The following is a 21,841-nucleotide window of genomic DNA, read 5'->3' as shown; positions in this document are numbered from 1 at the left end:
CTAAATTTCCGAAGACATAGTTTACAAACTTTGATCTATGAAAGTGGCCTCAACCCAGAGTCCAGACCACTTACCTGCCCAATGCTATAAATAATTTGCTGGAATTCTTGCCTCTAAATTAACAGAATTAACTAACTCAATCCTAGAAGGACATGCTTTTGACCCTTCTACCACAACCTGCTCATTTCTCCCCTAATGTATTTTCTCAACCCCAAAAACTTCAAATTGTTGTCAAATTTTAAAATAAATGTATCCAAAATGAACATTTTCTATCTATTTATTTCACTGCATGCAAAATAATTATAAGAACTTAATTGCAGGCCTATTCATAAAGAGTGAGAATGAACCATACAAACTTAAATGGGAATCAAATTATTGGGAGGTGCTAGATTTGGAACAGTGGTCTGATAAAAGAGAGGGTACCTACAAGTCTTCTATAAATGTTCTATAAATGTTCATAGTAAAGAAAAAGGGGTATAAACTCCTTTATTGGTACTATGTCCCAACGAGGTTTCACTGAATTTTTGCCAAACACACCTTACATGTGCTGGAGAAATTGTGGGCATCGTGACGAATGAAGAAGCCGGCGTAAGTTGATGACATCACTGGCGACCGCGACGCTGTTATCGGTACTGTTAAGAGCGTAATGTAGGTATGCGGGCATAGACAATGTACTTTGCAAAGCGTTGTACTTTTTCTATGCCCACAAACTTACATTACTCCCTTAACAGCACCGATAACAGCGTTGCGGTCACCAGTGATGTCATCAACTCACGCCGGCTTCTTCTGCTCCTGTGCAGTTGTATATGAGTCCACCAATTCACACAGATCAGTAGGCAGAACAAGTAGACAAGTCTGCCACTTGTACTCTGACTGTTCTGTTAATTCAGAATCTCCCTACTAACACGGCAAGTAGCTGCTGCTGAGTGAAGAAGAGCACGGTGGTCATATTTAGTTAAGCATAAACTTCTTTTATTATTATTTTATGTAGATTTTAAACAACAGCTAATTTAAGGTCAAATAGTGGCATTACTTTCTCTAACATTATTTCAGAAAAAAAGAAAAAATTGCTAGGTTTATTATTATAGTTTAATATTGACACAATGGTTAGATACATTTAGCTTTATTTTTGGTTGCACCGTGTTTGAAAATTTTCCATATGAAACTAAGATCAGAGGCGATTCCATCTCCATAGTGCATTAATGTTCTAATGAAAAGACACATTATATATTTACCAATTAAGTTATATTTGGGGCAAATTTGTTTTAATTGTTTTGTTTACCTTTTTGTTCAAGTTGTTTATACAGTAACATAAACACAAAAAACACATAAGAAACAAGAATTGTCTGGTCCTCCAACAAAAGTGTTACTAGCACCAGCGCCCATAGCCTGGACTGATAGTGGCAATTTCAGTGGTACAAACAGCGTGAGGTCTCCTTAAAAAAGTTCCACCCACACTAGACTATGGTAACTGTTCATAAATATATTAAGGAACAACACACCCTGTTTTGTAAATAGAAATTAAACAATTAATAATATACATCTTCCTACAAACTATATCAAGATACAGCTCTGATACAACTACACCATGGTTGTGACAAATATTGTGTTAATTTATATTCAGTGATTTATTATTTGTTCTGACATGTAGTATTGTGAATGTAATTCCAGTTGATAGTTTTTGTCAGAGCTAAATATAAATGAATTTCATATAAATTTTTGATTTTTCTTTTTCAGAAACATACCACTTGCAATATGTATATCAATGGTCATTGTAACAATTGGATATGTCTTAATTAACGTGGCATATTATACAGCCATTACAGCAGAAGAGCTGCTACTGTCAAATGCTGTTGCTGTGGTAAGGAAGTAGAAAAGGCAAATGTGATCATTATTTTAAGATTTGAGCTGTAATTTGAGATATTGTAATGATAATATTTGTTGTACATTAACATATGTGTAATAGTTAAAACTATGGTAAGGACTTCTCCACTTGGCATAGTATTTACCCCTGCCCTTGGAACCTTTATCTTTTTGAACCTGTAAACCCATTTAGGAGGAGTCATTGAGCTGAGCTGGCCACGACAGAATACTGCCGTCATCATTGCCCCCTTATTGTGTCATGCCACTGCTTCATCTCTCTAACATTCCAAGACTTAATGCCCCATATGGATATCTAATGATCCTAGAATTGGAAATGCCCTTTATGATATTGTGTAAATTATAACCTTATTAGATGTTGTCTCTAAGTTCTATGACTATATCAGCTTTTACACAGTTAGTGGAACTCTTCTGCAACTTATAATTTCCCTAATAAAGTACAGTTAATTTATATGTAAGATCTATCATTCTTTATAAACATATGTTTATATGCACAATACCATTCACCAGAGTTTCTAGGGTTCTTTGTACATTGCAATATGATAAAAACAGAAAAAATCTAACATTAAAACTAAAAAAACAGAAAAATTAATACACTTATTTACTTTTATCATATTATCAAAAAAGTTTTAAGTGCTATTTTACTAACAGGCACTTTAATAAATTAAGTAACTAAGAATAAATTCTACAGTATTACAACAGTTCATTGTTTAAATCTTTACCTTTACCTTTTTCCTAGTAATGAAATTTTATTAGCAACAAACAAAACCACTGACTTAGATACAAAGTGTAAAAATTAAGTGCATAGTGATTAAATTTTACATCAATCTTTCCCACATAACAACACTGTCATCATATGGGAAAGGGCACAATTCAAACATCCTTGACAAGTCAACATATTTTCTTTTTTTAATTGAGTGTTTGTACTGTAAGTTTCTATAGATCTTGATACATGTTTGTGAAAATATGAATTTTTAAACATAATGTAAGTAGAGATGAGCAGTATTTTCTAAACTGTTACACAATGTATTTAACTTGTATTACGTGAGATTACAAGATTTTTTGCATATTTCATCATGTGGAAATTGAGTGTTATTATTACTAATATTATCTTTTATTTATAAACCATCAGCATATTACACAGTATACTAAACACCCAAGTACACATACAAAGTATCATAGTATAGGATTTTGTGGGTGTATTTGTAAAAATATATTTTTTGCTTTCATTTCATTTGTGAGGAGTATTATATCTGCTGTTAATACATAAAGCCTAATAACAAATGTGTTTTTCGCTGTCAAAACAAATGCTAGCAAACTTTTCTTGTGCTCATGACCTGGTTGTATGGTTGTAAGCAGGTCGGTGGATGTTTGCCTGATATAAGCCAGACGTAAAACTAGCGTCTATCCTGATGGTGCAGAGCTGGCTGCACCTTGAGATACCTATGACTCTGCATACGAGCATAAATACACTATTTTTACAGACACCTACTTTTAAGTGTAAATTATACCCAACCTGTGTCCAACTCTGTATCACCCTAAATGCTCATCTCCACAGAGGTGTACTATTACTATAGGAAAAATAATATCGTCCCCATTATAAGCTGGCACATGTCCTCCTACAAAACAAATGCTCAAAGCGTTTTTTCTCCAACTTCACCACTGCTGTGTCTGTTTCTAACATTGACTGGAAAGAACCTGTATTACAAACTGACATAGTACAGTATGGGACCAATTTAATTCAGCCGCGTTATAACGTGGTCTGTGCACTATTACGGTTACTAAGCTAAAAGTGCGCAGTATTACCGTTAGTGCAGTAATTTTAATGCTGTTTTTAATGAACGGTAATACAATTAGCGCCGCATTATTTCTACACTAATGTGGCCGAATTTAATTCTCTGCTTTGCATCTGAGCTGTTCTCAGTTGTCATTGGCAAGTCAAGAAGCCATTGCAGTTGAGGTAGAAATTTCCAGAGCTTTTGAGGCCCCTGGCATAAAACTCCACAATTTTACTAGTTGGAGGGAGTGGAGATGTTAAGTAAAATATGCCTTTAATAAAATTAGTCTTTATAGTCTGTGTAAACAAAATAAAACGCTATAAAAATTACAGATACCGAAAAGTACTATAACTCAATCATATACATTGAAGATAGGATTGTGCTGATTTTAACAACTTGGAAAAGATTTAAGGAATCCAGCATAGGGGACATAGAGGTGCAAGAAGTACCAAAGGATGACAGATGAAAGATAGGGACAGTTTGAAAGCACACTTGTTAAATTTAAAAGAATGTATATAGTACAATACTTAAGTCAAAGTAAGTCGATATTTGTTAAAACTTTGTTAGGATTGCTTCTGCTTTAAGCATCAGTAAAATGGAAAACAACTAGGCACGGGTAAAACTTTCTCATAAAAAATTTCCTTTCAGACATTTGCAGAACGTCTCCTGGGAAACTTCTCACTGGCAGTTCCCGTCTTTGTAGCTTTATCCTGCATTGGCACCGTGAACAGTGGTATTTTTGCTGTGTCCAGGTGAGATAATAATAACATTAATAGTAATAATAATAATATTTGCTTCTGTAAAGAGAAGTACAAAATAGCAAAGAAATTATATCCAGGTTTCCCAACAAGAACGGCCATGCATACATGTATATTTTAACATGGGGCCATAACAAGTTTTGTAAAAGTTGCAGTCTGTTTGCAGAAAACAGTGCCGGCCTATTGTTATAAGATTATCAAAAGTATAACATGCTGCTATTGGACTGCTGCTGCCTTGTACTATACCCTTATCACATTTATTTTACTGTACTGCGGAAAAGGATATCTATTAAGTTTTGACTTTCTATCCTTTTCATTTGTCTTCTCTGTAATAGATCAAGAACTTTATAGTGCTCAAGATTTCATCTGATACCTGACACAAATCTTTAGAAGATGTGTATTTCTCTAGTCATCATCAGTAAAAAAAAGTTGTCATTATTGAAACAGCCACATACCCCTATTCTGTTTTTTTGTTTATTAATCATGTAGTGTTACAAGCTTATAAAGAGTTAGCCAATGATAATGATAAATTCAAGTTTATTAGTGCCACATGCTTTGATCCATCCATTTAGCACTACCAGCATGACTAGTTAATTCAGATCAATGAGGAACTTATCTACTTGGCAAAACTCCACTGATCTGTTGTTCTGTAGATAAACAGCCACAAGCATTGTTATCTGCACTTCTCTCTGTCAGACAATGACTGCACATGTGTTTCAGATTAAATTCGACTCAATATGATTCAATTTTGATAGGGTGTGGAGATAGTCTTGTAACCCACATATGATCATGTTTGTCAGATCAGTCCGTCTGACCAACCAAAATGACACTGTGGACCTCATTTAGAGTAGGACACAACGTGTGTCTAAGGCGTGCAGGACAGGGAGTGTGCCGTAGCTTGGTAGGGTATTATGAGTGGGATGCAACCCAAGTTGCGTCCCAATCGTAATACCCTACCGAGCTGCGAGCAGTTCGTGCAGCTAGCTAACTACTTGCGCCACCTAATTCCTGCCACACATTTTATTCCTGTTTTGACGTGTGTTGCGTCTGCGCCTTAATGTGTCCAGGATTTACTTACGGGGTCACACCCCCTATGTCTATATTATACAAGTTCACGCCTTCACAATTCTGCGTTCCGCCATTTCCCTCATAGCAAGCCGCAAGCTGTCGCACGTGTAAATTGCGTCCAGGATGCAGGCGGATATGGTGCTTGCTGCACATGCGTGATAGTGGTTTTGTGGTCGATTGCTCCTAACACGGACTTTGCGTCCGACTCTAAATGAGGCCCTGTGTGTATATATTTTGTGATGTATTTATTGTCTCATTGAACAACTTTAGATAACACGGCTTCAATGCTATTAGGTTTATTGGCCAAGGATATAATAAGCTAGCTTACGTACTACAATATTGGTCATAACACCTTCTGCATTGAAGGAGTGTCACTTATTACATATGGATGGTGTGGTCTGCCACCTTCTAAAGGGATGAAGGTGTCAGATCTTGTGCACTAGCTTTGTCCACTCCATAATGTTGCTATGGTAACGTAGTGCAGTTACAGGTATGTGACAAGGTGAGTGCTTAAAGTGAAAGTTGCTCAATAGAGACATTAGTCCATCTCTTGGTCAAAAAAGCACATATAAGTATATTGTAAATGATTTATGCAATACAAAAAAAACAACATAGATTCTATTTTTATTTTAATGCTTTTCTAAAATGAGAACATAATATATCAGTGGGCCATTGTTGATAATATATGAGCATACTCAGGTAAACAGCAATAAATACTGTTAAAATACATGCATTATTCAATATTTATTCTATTAGGATGTTCTACGTTGCATCCCGAGAGGGACACCTTCCAGAGATCCTCTCTATGATTCATGTACACAAGCATACTCCATTGCCAGCTGTTATTGCTTTGGTAAGCTAAATAACATCTTTAACTATTCTTGTTTATTAATAATTATTTTACAGTGCATTGAAATTAAGTTTTAACTTTCTATCCTTTTCATTTGTCTGTAATAGATCAAGCACTTTATAGTGCTCAAGATGTCATCTGATACCTGACACAAATCTTTAGGAGATGTGTATCTTACGCTTTGTAATAACATTTTACAAATCTTTCCTGCATCTATCTAAAGGTTTACCCAGATGCTCACATTGTAAAGTAGATTATTCAATGATCATGCAGTCATGTAATACCTGCCTATATATTCCTAAGGCTTTACATGTACACATATTGCATTGGCCTGTGCTTTGTTTAGTCAATGGTGAACGCAGTTTTCCACATAGGGATCAATAGATCAATTTGAAAAATGCAGCATAGGGTCCAATAATTTTTCCAGATTTTAATCTATTGGGTGCTTGAAAGAAGTACTGAGAATACTGACAGGGCATTAATCATAGTGATATATTGATCCCTGAATCAAGGCTGCTTAAACTGTGTTCACCTAGTGAACAAGGCATAAGGCAATGTCCCATCTGAAATGTAAATCTACATGTAAATACATAAGGAAGTTCATGAATTTTTTAAATTTTATGAAATATTTTGATTACCATTAATTTACATTTGCAAGAACAATTTTGGACAAACTATTATTTTTCACATGCCCCTCATATATAGAAATTTGGGGTCTTCATTCCAAAAGACCTTTCCGCCTAGTACATGAAGCCGAGAGTGATTGTAGTCCCTCTAGTTTACTTCAATAGAGATTGTGAAGATACCGGGTTTTATGAACCAATGCCACCCACTTCACGCTGGTTGGCCACCCACGGGTGCCGTTCTATGCCAGAGAAGTCTACCCAGAACCCTAACCTTCTAGGGTTAGTATAGTCACTCAGGCAAATGCAGTTAGAAAAGTACAACAGTACATTTATTGTAATAAAAACAACACTAGATTATTATGTACACAGTAAATAAATGCCAGGCAGGTTTACCACATCACTTGTCTCTTACCCCACTAGCTTAAGGAGTTACAATCACCTGGCTGTTCAGACTTGACGACCCATTGATCTCTCTGAGCTGCATATGTAGACTCTAGTAGAGAACAACAACTCAAAACCAGATCTTGCACCTTTCATGAATGAAATTCCAGAATGAACACCTCCTCCCCCCTGGAGTGGCTCCTTATATCTAAGTTCAAATTTCCACAGTCTTTTACCCTCCCTGGGCAAACCCCTGGGTCTATTCTTCTTAACCATTGGTCAGTTCTGGACTAGGGGGGGTTGGAGAGGAGAGTGAAGATGAACTGTCCTTTCACAGAACCTCCCCTGCTAGAGGGCCTGTCTGGAATAGTCTTCTGAGAGCAATGCACACTAATTAGTTTAGCCCCGACAGTATCTTTCAACCTGATCCCTACCCATAACCCCCTGGCTTCACTTTAAAGACAATGAATAATTACCTCACTGCCACCTCATCAATATACAATACACAATATACATATTTACACTGAGCTACAATGTCCCCTTAGTTACATGAATTTAGACAATGCACTTGTGGTCTGGTGAGCTGGGGAATAAAGGCAAGGGCTATAAAAAGTACTTACTAATATCCACATTATGTGAGAAACAGGATGGTTTTACAGGGTTATCACACTCGTTTTGTCACAGAGATGAATAGAGCAAACTGTTAGAAACAAGGGGATATTTAGGTGTATGTGAGAAAAAGAGGTTGTATTTTCAAAAATGGTCTCCACCTTTAAATATAAATATTGAGCCATTTTGTGTGTACCATTATTTAGTGCTTCAATTGAGTGAGGTTTCTGATACAGATACTGGTAGTAGAATTACATTTTATAGTTCTACTGTTTCTAGTAGTTCTCCATTCTTTGTAAGAACAACTTTAGTGTTAATTATTTGTTCATTCAGTATTATTTATAATGTAAAAACTTGATAAAATGGACATAACATGTTATTCATCTTATTTTAGATAACACTCTAAGTTATTTGCTGGTTCATACTGCCTTAGCTAAATCATTGAGTGCAATCGTAATTGCAGTTGTACCAATCTGAATAACTAATGCACTTTTAGAAGTAAATATGGAATGGCTGCAAATACTTCCTGTAGAGTTAAGCGCAGCAGATGCTGCACATTGTACTAAGCTATTCTGTAAATTCCTCAGGAAGCATTGTAATCCTAGAACTGCCAAAGCCAAATTATATCTGGATAGACGGAATGGTGGTATTGGCTTTCCGGATGCGATGGCCTCTCGCAATCTGCTTTGTTTCCTTATGCATCTGGCTGGTTATTGCAACAACCCTTTTTTGTTAACCCAGACCTAGAGAAAAAACTTTTTTCCCCTTACTCTTTAGCAACCCTACTACATACACCCCCACACCTTCTCCCTCCTCAAAGAGCAAATAACGCTTTATTCTGGGACACGTATCATGCAGGGCGATAATAAGAAATTAGACAGAGCTTTTAATGTCACTAAATATAATGCTATATGGGGCAACCCCACTTTTGAACCTGGAATAACAGCAAAAATTTATTGAAGTGGAAACATAAGGAGATTTATTCTATTAGGGATGTGTTCGATCCTGGATGATCTTTATATTCTTTTCAACAATTATCTCAGAAACACTCATTAGATGATAAACAGTTCTACATGTACCTCCAAGTCCGCTATTTTATCATGATCATGACGCTCAATAAAACCAGATGGCCAGAATCTGACAAGCTAGAAAGTTTATTACATTTTCTCAAAACCAACAAAATCAGAATTAGATATTTGTACCAGGACCTCTTATATTGTGATGATTCTAGACTCCGGAGTAACACACTCCAAGGCTGGAGTCGTGATATCCCTTCATTAACGAATCTAGATACTTTGATGAAGTATCAAGATAAAACATTAAAATGCTTAACCTCAGCGAAATTACAAGAAGTACATATCAAAATGCGCACAGAGCTTATATATCACAATCAGAAAGAAAACATTTTATATTAGAAGAAAGAGGTTTATGCCCAAAATGCAAACAAGGTCCAGTTACCTTTTACCATAATTTTTGGGAGTGCAGGAAAATATCTCACTTTTGTAACAAAATACTGGCTTTTCTGAATTCTATTTTTAAGATCACGCTATGCAGAGAATACATCCCATTTCTGTTTTGTAAGTTTGACACTTGGAAAGGTAGCTTGCCTTCTTTTAATATTATTCCAATTTTAACAGAAGTTTTGACAGTAGCAAAAAGCAATCTTGCGTAACTGGACTTCCATTTCTCCTACATTTTTAAAAGATGTACAATTGGAATTATTAGAACTTCTCTTTATTGATAGATGTGCACCCTTTCCAGACATTGAAAAAGGAGTGCTTAAATTCCATTTCAAGAGGGGTCCTTATGTAGAATCGTTACCAAAATCTCAACAAGATGACATTCTCCAAGTGTTTGAATCTACTAAATGGTCCTTATATAGGCTTCTGGGTTCAGATGATTAATGGTTTGCTTTTATTTTTTCTGGTCCTTCATACATAACTTGTGCAATTTTAGGTAACGGGTTATGTGACAATATCTTCATCTCCCCTCTCTCACTCTTCCTGCCCCTCCACCAATATTCAATATACATTACTTACTGTCTAATATGCATTATCTAATTTCCAATCCCAAGCACACGGTATGAGATAGACAATATGAAACGTTAAAATAAATGTTTGCAATGTGTAAAATATAGTATAATTATTGTAGAAGAACAAATGATGTCTACCTGATGCTTTGAGTTTGATTCTGATTATGCTAATTTAAGTTATGTTTGTTAATAAGTGGATATTCACTTAACGAAGACATATACATTTCAACTTCAATCTCCTTATTTTTTACTACTATGTGATTATCTGACATGTATGTGTGGATATATGTATGTATATGTGTCTATTATATATGTCGCTATTTGAAAAAGAAAATATGTATTGAATATCTACTGTTTTTTCTTTTTTATATTTGAAAATACAAATAAAACGTTTTGAATAATAAATATGGAATGGTACGCACAATTCAAACCTGCAATAGGTATTTGTGGTCTCTACCGAACTACACATAACTAGCCACCTGAAAGAGAAAGAAAAAGCTGGATTTGTTAAAAACCATCAACATACACTAATTATTACTAATATGTATGTGTATAGTAGCAATTAAGTTTAACATAAAACAATGATTTATATTTTCCACTCCCTTACTCTGATCCACACCAGTCCATAAAATGAACCCCCAAAGTTTAAGGCCCTCACCAACCCTTCATTGCAACTCTCCCTCTGATATCTGTGAGACAATCCATTGGTCCCTACACACCTCTCCTCGGGCACTGTGCCCCCATAGTAGGATGGGAGGCAGATATCCTCTGCTCCTTTTGGACTGGGAGTGTGACACTCCAAGCCCCCTGACTCCTTACTGACACTGAGGATCAGCAGCCAGCGGCAGGACATTATGTCATTCACAGATACAATTTAGGAAAAATGTTACCTTCACTTTCTCAAAATAAGCTGAATTGTATATTAAACTGACTAATAATAACTATATTAATAATAATACCAAATAATCATTTCAGAGCAATAAAAATAATCCTCTTGCGCTGACTTCACCAGTTTGATTTTAAACATTAGTGCAAATTAAAGGGTGCACCAAAATAATATTAGTATTGTGTTTGTAACAGATTCTACTAATATTCAGTAGACTAAGTGTTCTGAGAACAACAAGGGAGTGATTTAAAGTTGAAGGTAAAAGTTTCCCATTTGTGTATTTTCAAAAACAAGATAAACCTAGATTTCTACATTGGCATTTGCATTACACACATGATAAGATCCCTGCAACCTTAAATTTAACATATTGTTGCATCCAGACTAATTGGCATTCATTATTTGTATTTTTTAGTTTTAACAGCTTTTAAAAGACATAATTCAAAGATGTATATCAATCAAAATAATGTGCATCTGAATGGGGTCTGTTTAAATTGCATCTACATGCTTTTATTGTATTTTATTAAAGTGAAACAAGTATCACATAAAAGTTGTGTACATGCGCAGTGCAGAGTAATTGCACTTACATATAACTCTAATCCACTCCTCAAGGGTTCTATTGAATCCCTTGATGGTACATTTTATGAAAAATTAATATATATGCTGACATGGCTGCTAAAAGTCATTTTACATAACGTTTTATAGTGTTTTAGTATGTTATGATTACGTTTTTATTCAAGTCTGCTAAAGATGTTTAAAAATGTGTCATCAGTACCAAGGTACTAGGGAAGAGTCCAAATGACAATCATGAAACCATTTAATAACCTGTTTTATATATAAAATAATTCATGCATTGCTTTTGGAATGATTAAGAATCATTTGAAGTAGAGACTAAGCCTATTCAGAGTGTAGCATACACATATATACTTATACGTCTACCTTGAAAATTAGAAAGTCTGTGTGTACGGATGAGAGCATAAATCTGACATAATGAAATAGAATATTGAATGTCTGGGCCCAAATAATATATTGCATTGATACATGTAAGTAAACCTGATTTTCAACTCAGATAAGTGTTTGACCAAATGTTTTTAAAAAGTAAACAATTAGCCCAGTCGGAGGTAATTAGGTTGAGCAAACCCTTTTGTGAGGAGACCTGCTTAAGATATGTAGATCACAGACATCCATTGTGTTTGATCCTGTAATCCCAGTCTTAATTGACTTCCTTTCATTAGATAGTGTAAACACCATAGAACCATTAGGTGTGAATTAGAGAGAGAGCCATATGCCTAGGTGAAAATTTTGCTGTCAAGGAAAGCATGTGAAGGAACAGACAAGTATATAGAAAAATGAACTTCAAAGAAGATGTATTCAAATTTTTGGGGAAATCTGTGTGTGACTCCATACTGAGGAGCAGAAATCACACAAGGACAGGTACAGGCGGTATCCGGGAACAGCTATAATCACATATCTTTGGAAAAGGTATGTAATATTGTCAGAATTCCATCATGTTTGGTATTTAAATGTACAGGAGATTATGACCAGTTTATTGAAGGGGGAGTTTTGTCTCTGGGATATGTCTGTGAAGAATTATTATGATATCAATTTATTTAAGGGAAATAGCGCAGGGCGCATATTTATATAATTGCATATGCACTTATTTTTTGTATTGTATATATTCTGAGATAGGAAATTGTTATTTCTGAGACCAGATTAGAAGCAGTTTTTTCCTATTTTCACCTTACTAAAGGATATGCCTTATTTCTGATGCATATATCTGATACAATAGGCCTTTGTGGATGGAGGTCTTGTGTGTATTGGGATGTATTTAGTATGGAAGTGTCATTGTTTAGGATTTGTAAGGTTGCCAGTGGAAACCTCCAATTAGGCATATGTGCAAGGGAGTCTGATAGCAGGAAGTGCTAACAAAGTTTTGTGATAAAGTGTCATGCCTGCTCTGGCCAAAGGCCCAGCACAAATTTTGTTAGCTTAGCTTGAAAACATCTTCAATATTGCTGTATTCCTGTGATCTACAGATTAGACCCTAAATCTAATTCGCTCGCCGGCTGTCTCTGAGGTTTGGACCCAAGCATTTCCAGTACCACCACTCTGCCTGCTACCCAGCAGTCCTGGTCAATGCGATAGGCCAGGGGGGTATCCATTCCCAGCAACCCGGATCCATAGTAAGAGGTCCGGAGTTACCAGCCCGGGTACACCAGCAATGAGGTACACTAGCAGCATCAGTTACCCAGAAGGAACGTGGTTCTGAGTGCCGTAGAAGGAGCTCAGTGGTGGCAGCATTGTAAGCCCCTTCTACTGCGGCAAGAGGGCGCATTTGGGATAACGAAAGGGAGCGGTGGCAAAGTAAGCCCAGCCGGTTTCCCGCAACAACAGACAGGGTGGCACAGGCGGTCCATTCTGTCACAGCAGGTGTCAGACTTTTTTTGGGGAAATGAATTCACATTGATAAGCTATATATCTTCCTAGCCAATTCCCCATGGCACAAATTATGCAACTCAAGTAAGTGAAATTCTGAATGCAACCCCTTTGATTTTAAACTGTTTGCTTATTATGTCAATCCATTAATTGTTATTCATTATTTTTTCTATCTGTATGTCCTGTACTTTTGTATATTAAATCTATAATTTAATATGATGTGTCCTTGATACTCTAACGAAACCATTAGCCTGTTAAGAAGTTAACCCTTGGAATGCCAGTGTGTGATTTGTTGATACATTTGATTAGCAAGCTGTGTGTGCTTGTATTTACATTTGTGTAACTGTTTGGAAGTGTGAAGAGGTAACCCTTTGCTTGCTGGTGTGTGTCTTGCTAGTCTGTGGACAGTTAGAAGCCTTGCGTGCCAGCGTGGGACAGGATATTGGGGTCCTATTGCCCGTATTCAATAGGTGGTGGAAAACCTGACGTGTCTGGGGGTGTTAGAGCGCTGTGTTTTGGGGGTGATTCCTTAGGTGTTTAACCTGTGGGATAGGTAGATAGAGACTGCAGACTGAATTGTGTGTGACCTCACACAGCGAACACTCCAAAATCACGGCAATTGGGAGTGTGTTTGTGACACTGTGGATTAAAAAAAACAAAAAAAGAAAAACATTTATGTGGTTTTAAGACAGCTAAGAAAGTGACAGCAATGGCTGTCTAAATAGTTATTGTTTTGACCTTGAGCTCTTGGAGGAATAGGTAAGAAAATTAGGAGCTTGCAACTGATAGAAAATATTCACAGCAGCTGTAATGTGATAAAAATTTATATATTAAATAAGTGCAGTACTCTTCTTTCAGTTGATGGTTAGAAATGATTATGATGTTTTCTCTTTCTAATCATTTATATAAATTAAAAGGGCACAGTCGTGCGCTTATATTAAGGTTACATCTAAAAAACGACATTCTCATTGGAAATCTGTGAGAGGGGCGGCATGGGTCTACATTTTAAAATGTATTAAACTGAAATTTGGCATGCGAATGGAGAACTGTCCACAGGTGCCGCATGCCAAATTTCAGAAAAAGGGAATAAAAAATGAAAATTTAGGAACAATCTAAAGTTCTAAATCTCGCTGTTTTTTTCCACTTCCTATTTGGCAAAAGTCGCTGCTTTTCTGTTTTTTTTTTTGGGAGAGCGTAACTCGGTGTACAGGGCGTTTAAGGACATGTGGTAAGTTTTGTTACAAAGCTATTAGGGCTTAGGAGTGCCTTTGAGGGTTCACAAGTTTGACAAAGTTTCAGTTTTTTTTACAATTTGGTAAAATATGTCCCATTATAAAGATAGGGGATTTCATAACGTTGCACATGTCAGATAGAGGTGTGTGCTGGGTGTACTGAAAGTGGCTTCACTTGAGAGCACAAATATGGCTGACTGACCTCTCTCTAAGAAAAAGATTTCTGTGAACAGGAGAAATTAGCCACATTTGGGGGGTAGAGGGAGGATGACTGGAGTTTTGGGACTGAGGGGGGGGACACACTAGCATTTTTAGCCCTGGCACCACTCTTATTTCATAGTTTAATCCCCCAGAGCGGTGCCAGAGTGGCTGTGTAAAACAGCCCGTTGTAAACCTCCCGCCCCTCAGTGACATCAGTTAATTTTTTCACTGCACTGAGCTGGGGGGCGGGAAATTTAAAAGTGCTCTGAAGTTTTGTGCGGTGATTAAAAAAAAAAAATTGCATGGGGTCCCCCTCTATTCAGTCTTAACCCTAGTGCTGTCAGCCTACTGCTGGGTCCGTGAAAATTGGGGAAAAATTTCGCGTGGGGTCCCCCCGATTTTCACGGAACCAGCACTAGGCAAACCAGCCGGGGTTGGAGGCACTATAGCAGGGGGACACGTGGCAGGGGTCCTCCTGCCATAATGACTAACCAACCCCAGGCTGTTCAGCGTTGGGCTGGATTCCCTAAGGAGAGAGTGGGGTCCGCTGAAAAAAATGAGCAGCTCCCCCTAGGGACACCCAGCCCAGTGTTGATAGCACTAGGGCTCTTAATACACCCCAGGGCAGTGGGTGTAGAGTAATATCAGCAAAATAAGTAGGAAAAAACAAACAGACGCCATTTTGTTTTGTGGAACTACAAGTTCCAGCCAGCCAGGTTGCCATAAATAGTGTGGGCATGCTGCTACTTGTATAACTACAAGCACCAGCATACCCACGGCAGCCAGGGCATGTTGGCACTTAGAGAACCACAAAGTGCCAACATGCCCTGACACCCACGGCTGGCTGGGACCTGTAGTTCCACAAAAGAAAATGTTAACAAAATCACCACACCCTCATTACAACCACTAACATTTATTAAAAATAATAAACCCACAATAAAGACTAAACACTCTCATTTACACCATATATTTTAATTAAAAATAATAAATCCCCTATACTCACCAATGAAGTTTTCTTCTCTCACCAGCAGCTTTTAATCCCAAAATGGCTGTCACCAAAGTCCAAAATAAATTTGTATCCAAAATCCATGCTTGACCATGTCCAAAATAAATTTGTAGTTCCAGAAGTTGTGCTTGACCTAGTCCAAAACATACTTGTAATTTCCAAAAGTCCATGCTTGAAATTTCCTCAGTTCTTCTGCCCAGGGGGGAGCCCATTGTTGCTTGCAGTTTTCTGTTCTTCGGCCAGGGGGGGCCCATATTTGTAAGCTCCACGAATCTTCTTGCTTGATTGAAGGAAAATAAAAAATGTGCAGGACCGTCGCAAACAGCTCCTACCTAGTAGGAGCTCCGATACACAATGAGCTCAGCTCATTGCGCTAGGTCTGTTTATAGTATTAGGGGATTTTCCCACGCTAGTGGGAAAATCACTTAATACTATAAATAGAACTACCGCGATGAGCTAAGCTCATTGCGCATCGGAGCTCCTACCATGTAGAGGCTCCGATACGCAATGAACTTAGTTCACTGCATTAGGTCTATTTATAGTATCACTATAAATATTTATATATTTATATTTATATCTATTTATATATCACTATAGCAGCATCACCAGGATGCTTTCTATGCATAACAGCACATAAACAGTCTGGACAGTAGCCAAATGTATTATTAAAATTCAATCATGAGTGAATATAGTATGACTTATTTCAGATTCAACCATATGTGTAGCGCTTTTATGCTATCAAACAGATATCTGTGTTCAAAGATTCTCTCTTACCATATACAGATGAACAGCAAGAAAACTGGACAGAGAGTAAATCAGTGGAAAAATCACAGCTGAATTTTACTCACCGTACGGATTTAAACTGTCCCGTGATTCAAGTCGATGCTGTAAGCGTTGCTTGTCATCTGTACAGGTTGTCCGAGATTTCGGACGAGCCCCCACGTAATGTTAGAGTAATTTACCTTTCCTTTATCAAGTCCCTTCAGATACCTGTAAGATAATGCTGGTTAACCAGGAGATCAGTAATCAAGACACAGACAGGCCATTGTCAAGATGTATACTGAGCTGAGCTCGTTTATTCTTAGATTACATTTATACTTGAAAAGCCTTTGATCTGATTATAAGCCAAGCATATGATTGATATTTTCCTGAGTTAATAAAAATTATGTGACAAAGCTAGATAATTATTTCCGTGTCCCCTTTTATGGCTTCTTCTTCTTATCCATTTCCGCAAACGCCAGTACATCCAATTCCTCCATCTGTCTTCTCATGGTCTAGGCCTTCACCCGATGTCCTTGTGATATTTTAGGCTGGAGCTGTTTTTTCCACTGATTATGCTGAATATATATTTTTTAAGGCAATAACAACATTTTTAACTCCTTCACATATCATTATTACCACTTAGTACTCAGGAGTCTAAAGGTCCCTCCACACAACTGTAACAAGTCCTGTTTGAGGTACTCTGGTATACAGTACACAATCATCATATACTAGGTTAGGTCAATTATAATTACCAATAGTAGTAAGGAAATTAAGAAATGTATGTAGCACAGAGAATCAACTATGATAATAAATACTAGGGGGTAAATGTATTAAAGTCCGGTTTTTTCAACTTCTAAAGGCAAGCGCCGCTCTAAACTTTAGCTGTCAACTCACCGATTCCCGGCGAGTTGAAAAAACCGGACTTTAATACATTTACCCACAGAAATTTGAGACTATTTTGGATTTTTCCACCTTAAAATATAATATATATTGTATTTCAATAAACAAAAATCATTAAATGCTTTATTACATGGTAGAAATCATAGATTGTTTCCAGTTTTTAGCAATAAACAGTTTAGTAATTATACACAAATGAAATGTATAATAATATGGCTATAAGATGAAAAGTGATGATACCCAGAATGGCAAGGAGCCATCTAAGGATAAGGTATTATTGGTGAATTATGTGAGACTTGAGGACACCTTCAGGCGCATACAGTGGTTGGAAAATGAATTAGGCATGTTTTAGTTTCTTGTAAAATTTTGATAAAATAATGGCAAATACACATATTTAATACTTTATATAAATTTATTATTTTATTTATTGGCCAATGCTAGGCATTTTTTCCTTATTGCCGGTGACAGCTTTGGTTTCTTGACTGGTCGACAAGCTTTAAACCCAAACTCTGAAGGGTACCTCCAAACAGTTTTTTTAAAAAAGTTTAACAATTCCTAATTCATTGTCCAGCTACTGTAGAACCCACTTTTAGTTATAGTCACTAAATGTGCTGAATGCCACCTATTTGGCCACCAATTCTCCAAAACATATCTGAATAGAATAGATATATCTTGTGTAATATCTGAGGCAAAAAGTACCATTAACAAAAGTTTTTATCAGTTCTTCAAATGGCATTTTATAGCCTTATGAATGCCACTGCTTATTCAAAGGATGAATTTCAGCTTGTTTTCCAATTCAGCATGGATATTAAGTTTTGAAAGGATGATGAATCTGTGAATAAACAATAACAAGTAGATATAGTGGACATGATTCATCAAAGCACGCATACTGTGGGCTACCTACGTTTGTTTTAAAAGGAGCAGATCTAAAATTACATGCAGTGATAAATTCGGATGTAGGTCTGCTCAGCTCTGCTACACAAGACACTGCAGGATACGTCCAATATTTATGTGGAATGTAAATTTGCATAAGAATGCACAGAAAAAACACAAGTAATGTGTCCTGTTAATAATATAGGCATTCGTTATAATACTGATAAATAAAGGTGTTTATTTTTTTTTTTTTCATGAAATATATTTATTAGGATGTTCTTAAGTTTTTACTGAACATAAAATACATTTTTACTGTTGTTGCTGATTGCAAACACACGTTATAGCATGCATACGCATCACTAGTAATCAGGACTTAGACTACCCCTGCAGCTGGAGCAAGAGTTAAAAAAATACCTTCTAGATACCCAAAGCTTGAATTGGTCGTAGCTGCGTGCGCTCAAGTTTGGCTCGCCCTTCCTGTACAATGATTATGGGCGAATGCCCCTTACATACCCCATTCTCTCCATGAAATTGAAAGCTGTAGTAAGTGTCGTTGCATACGAAGATGAATTGAATGTTGGTGCATTTTAATTGCATATGGTTTGGTTCTGGACATGCACAGATCAAATTTGCAGATTATATGCACAAAATCGGCATTTCCGTTCCTTGATGAATCAGGCCCAGTATGTCTCCTCTTTTTTTATTCAACTTAGTTGGCAATATATTTAAAGACACAATAGGGACACGTGGAAACGTGTTTATTGAGGTTTGAGAAACTACTTTTCTTATTATTTTTAAAAGACTGATTTAGGAATGTCAGACTGCAGGTATGAATGTTGAAAAATTGTACGTATTTATCTCAAATGCCAAGAAGAAAGTGTGAATCTGAGTTTCAAATTTCTGTAAATCTGGCAGAAGGGTACTGAATTCACAAGATATTGTTATTTGTTGTTGGACTTAATCATGGAGCAAACTTCAAGTGATTCTTCGAATTTCATTAACAAGTCTCAATGACTGCATCCAGGGGTAGATACCAGGCTCCATGTCATTGAGGACATTGAAAGCAGATACATACACTGATATTCAGTTTCTCCTCAAATTGTCGATGTAGCTATTTCCCCCGAAGTCACATTTCATCAGTTTGGTTTATGGCAGCTTATAATATTAGTGCATATATAAGTTCATGACCCTATTTTGCTTTTGGGAATATGTGTGTTATATTGTAAGCCTGCGAGCAGGGTCTTCTTACCTCTCTGTCTGTCTGTATTACCTAATATTGTTTTATTACCGTTTACCAATTGTAAAGTTCTATGGAATTTCCAGGCACTATATAAATTAATGTTAATGCTGATGCTGATTTTCATGCTTTTTTATTTCCTCATTACATATTCTTATAGATAACATAAACACACATGTTGACTTACATTTGAATGTTTGTAATGAATTGGAACAATTCTGCCTATAGATGTCTTTTTCATAAAACGTATACCTGGAAAGTGCAAAAAATGTGCCATTAAAAGTATTGGAGAAACCTGATATCCACCATCTCTAAGTACCCATAAAAACCCAATCCTTATTTAACCACTTACTAACCAAAGAATTCCCCATAAATGTGCTCCCTCTATCACCACCTGAAGCTCACTTAAAAATTTTGTAGACAAAAAAAAGTCTAATTTTTGCATATGGATACAATACCGAGTGCACAAGCGTGCCTACTCCATATTCAGCAAGAAATATCAACTCAGCCCAGTCTCTGCCCTTCATGCAGTCACTGTCATTTAGTTGAGCTTCTCTTTGCACTTCTGGTAAAAATTGGCGCATTCATATGAAAACTGGATTTGTACTGTGCTCACTCATTTTTGCTACTTATTAATTTACTATTATTGACTACACCATGAGAAACCTAGACAACATTTTGGGTAGAATTTGGAAACAATCATGCAGTAGAAAGCATCAACGTTTTGGCTCCTCAATGTAAATTATGCTGTTTTTTTTTATTTTTTAAGTTGTAGTTACTCTTTCAATAATATTTCTGTTTGAATGACACCAGTTTGTGTGGGTTGTAGGTCTCAATAGTAAAGTTTCTTATCAGTTGTTCAAATGATTTATTTAGCATGGGCATGATTTCAACCCAAGGTTGAGCAAACAGCTACAAGTCTCTGTTGGCTTGTATACAAATATATTGTTTCTTATCCTTCAATGTTATTTTAATGCCTCAACAGATTTTATTTCTAGAGCTGAGTGCTTCTCATCTCTGCTACTCAGGGGCCACGAAAGTTCAGATTTCAAGGCTAGCACTGCCTGAGCACAAACGGGCTCATATAATAGATTGATCTTCTATTGATCAAGTAGGATAATACCATATGCATCCCCAGTCTGTGGCCATTCATAGATTTCAGTATTCAATTTTACCAATGGCCAAACACCATAATACAGAATATTTTGTTGCCCATTGTATCAGCATGATCAGTGAGCACATTTAAAAATGAACCCATAAATATTTCCAGTTTACTTCTGTCTAGCAAATTCTTCCTCCGTTGTTTAGTTTTACATACCGAAGTACTGTTTATATAAATGTATTCTTTTACAATTGAAATACAGTTGCAATAAGCATCTTAACCCATTAAAACATTAGAGAGTGCAAAATATTTCTATTCCACCTCCCCCATTCTCTCTGGAGAATGATAAATAATGGAAACTAGAGGAGAGTTAACCATATCCTATTACTAGCTGCTAGTTACAGCAAATTGACACTAATTCCAAATGGATTTCTGAAGAGAACACAGATTTTAGGTATCTGGGTTTCCATATCTCTGAAACTATTTGTTAAACTCCATTCCTAGTGGTAATTACCGTAAGTTGGCTCTATAAAAAACAAGTTTCTTTTGGAACAAAGGTGTCTACATATGTAGAACCCTTATAGAAATCAATTAAATATTAATTTGGGCAGTTAAACAACATCCTCTTTTGTTAATGAAGCTAAACTTCCTTCAGTCTGCACTACATACTTATTTATATGTACTGGCAATCATCCAAACACTTCTGTAATTCAATTATACTTATCATTTAACGGATTTAATAAGCATGATATACAAATCTTTAAACTACTCATAAAAGGCAAAAAAGTGAACACAAAAAAGATATTTTTGTTTTAAAATGAAAACTCATTTAAATTATAAACATTTTGTTTTTAAACATGTCTGTGAATATTTCCTTATACCATAGTGTATTCATTAAAAAACAATCTTGTATTTTGCAGTATCCACTAATAATGATAATGATTTTCACTGGGGATGTCTACAGCCTCCTGAATTTTCTTAGTTTTGCTCGATGGCTTTTTATTGGTCTGGCTGCTGTTGGACTCATTTATCTACGATACAAACGACCTGAGATGCATCGCCCTTACAAGGTACACTCACCTATCTGTCTGTCTGACATTAATCTTGATATGCCGCACTGATCCTTTCTCAGTTCCACAGGAAATTGAGGAAGATTGTGTATCACCAACTAATGTATAGACTTCACTGTGTGTAACTGTAGCTGACAACATGGCTAGCCACTTATATGA

At 36.4% G+C, this 21,841-nt stretch overlaps 1 protein-coding gene across 1 annotated transcript in view; it reads left to right on the top strand.

Moving 5' to 3' along the window:
• LOC142109205 (cystine/glutamate transporter-like) overlaps window positions 1-21,841 on the top strand; it is a 159,194-nt gene that overhangs the window by 125,401 nt on the left and 11,952 nt on the right. Inside the window, exons 7-10 of the mRNA XM_075193336.1 lie at window positions 1,738-1,861; window positions 4,308-4,411; window positions 6,242-6,338; window positions 21,533-21,682. Coding sequence (XP_075049437.1) covers window positions 1,738-1,861; window positions 4,308-4,411; window positions 6,242-6,338; window positions 21,533-21,682 — 475 coding nt within the window. The remainder of the gene's footprint in view (window positions 1-1,737; window positions 1,862-4,307; window positions 4,412-6,241; window positions 6,339-21,532; window positions 21,683-21,841) is intronic.

This window comes from Mixophyes fleayi, chromosome 1 (genome assembly GCF_038048845.1).
Source record: "Mixophyes fleayi isolate aMixFle1 chromosome 1, aMixFle1.hap1, whole genome shotgun sequence".
NCBI lineage: Eukaryota > Metazoa > Chordata > Amphibia > Anura > Limnodynastidae > Mixophyes > Mixophyes fleayi.
Note: the sequence above shows the minus strand (reverse complement) of the source record. Positions and strands in the feature narration are given on the sequence as shown.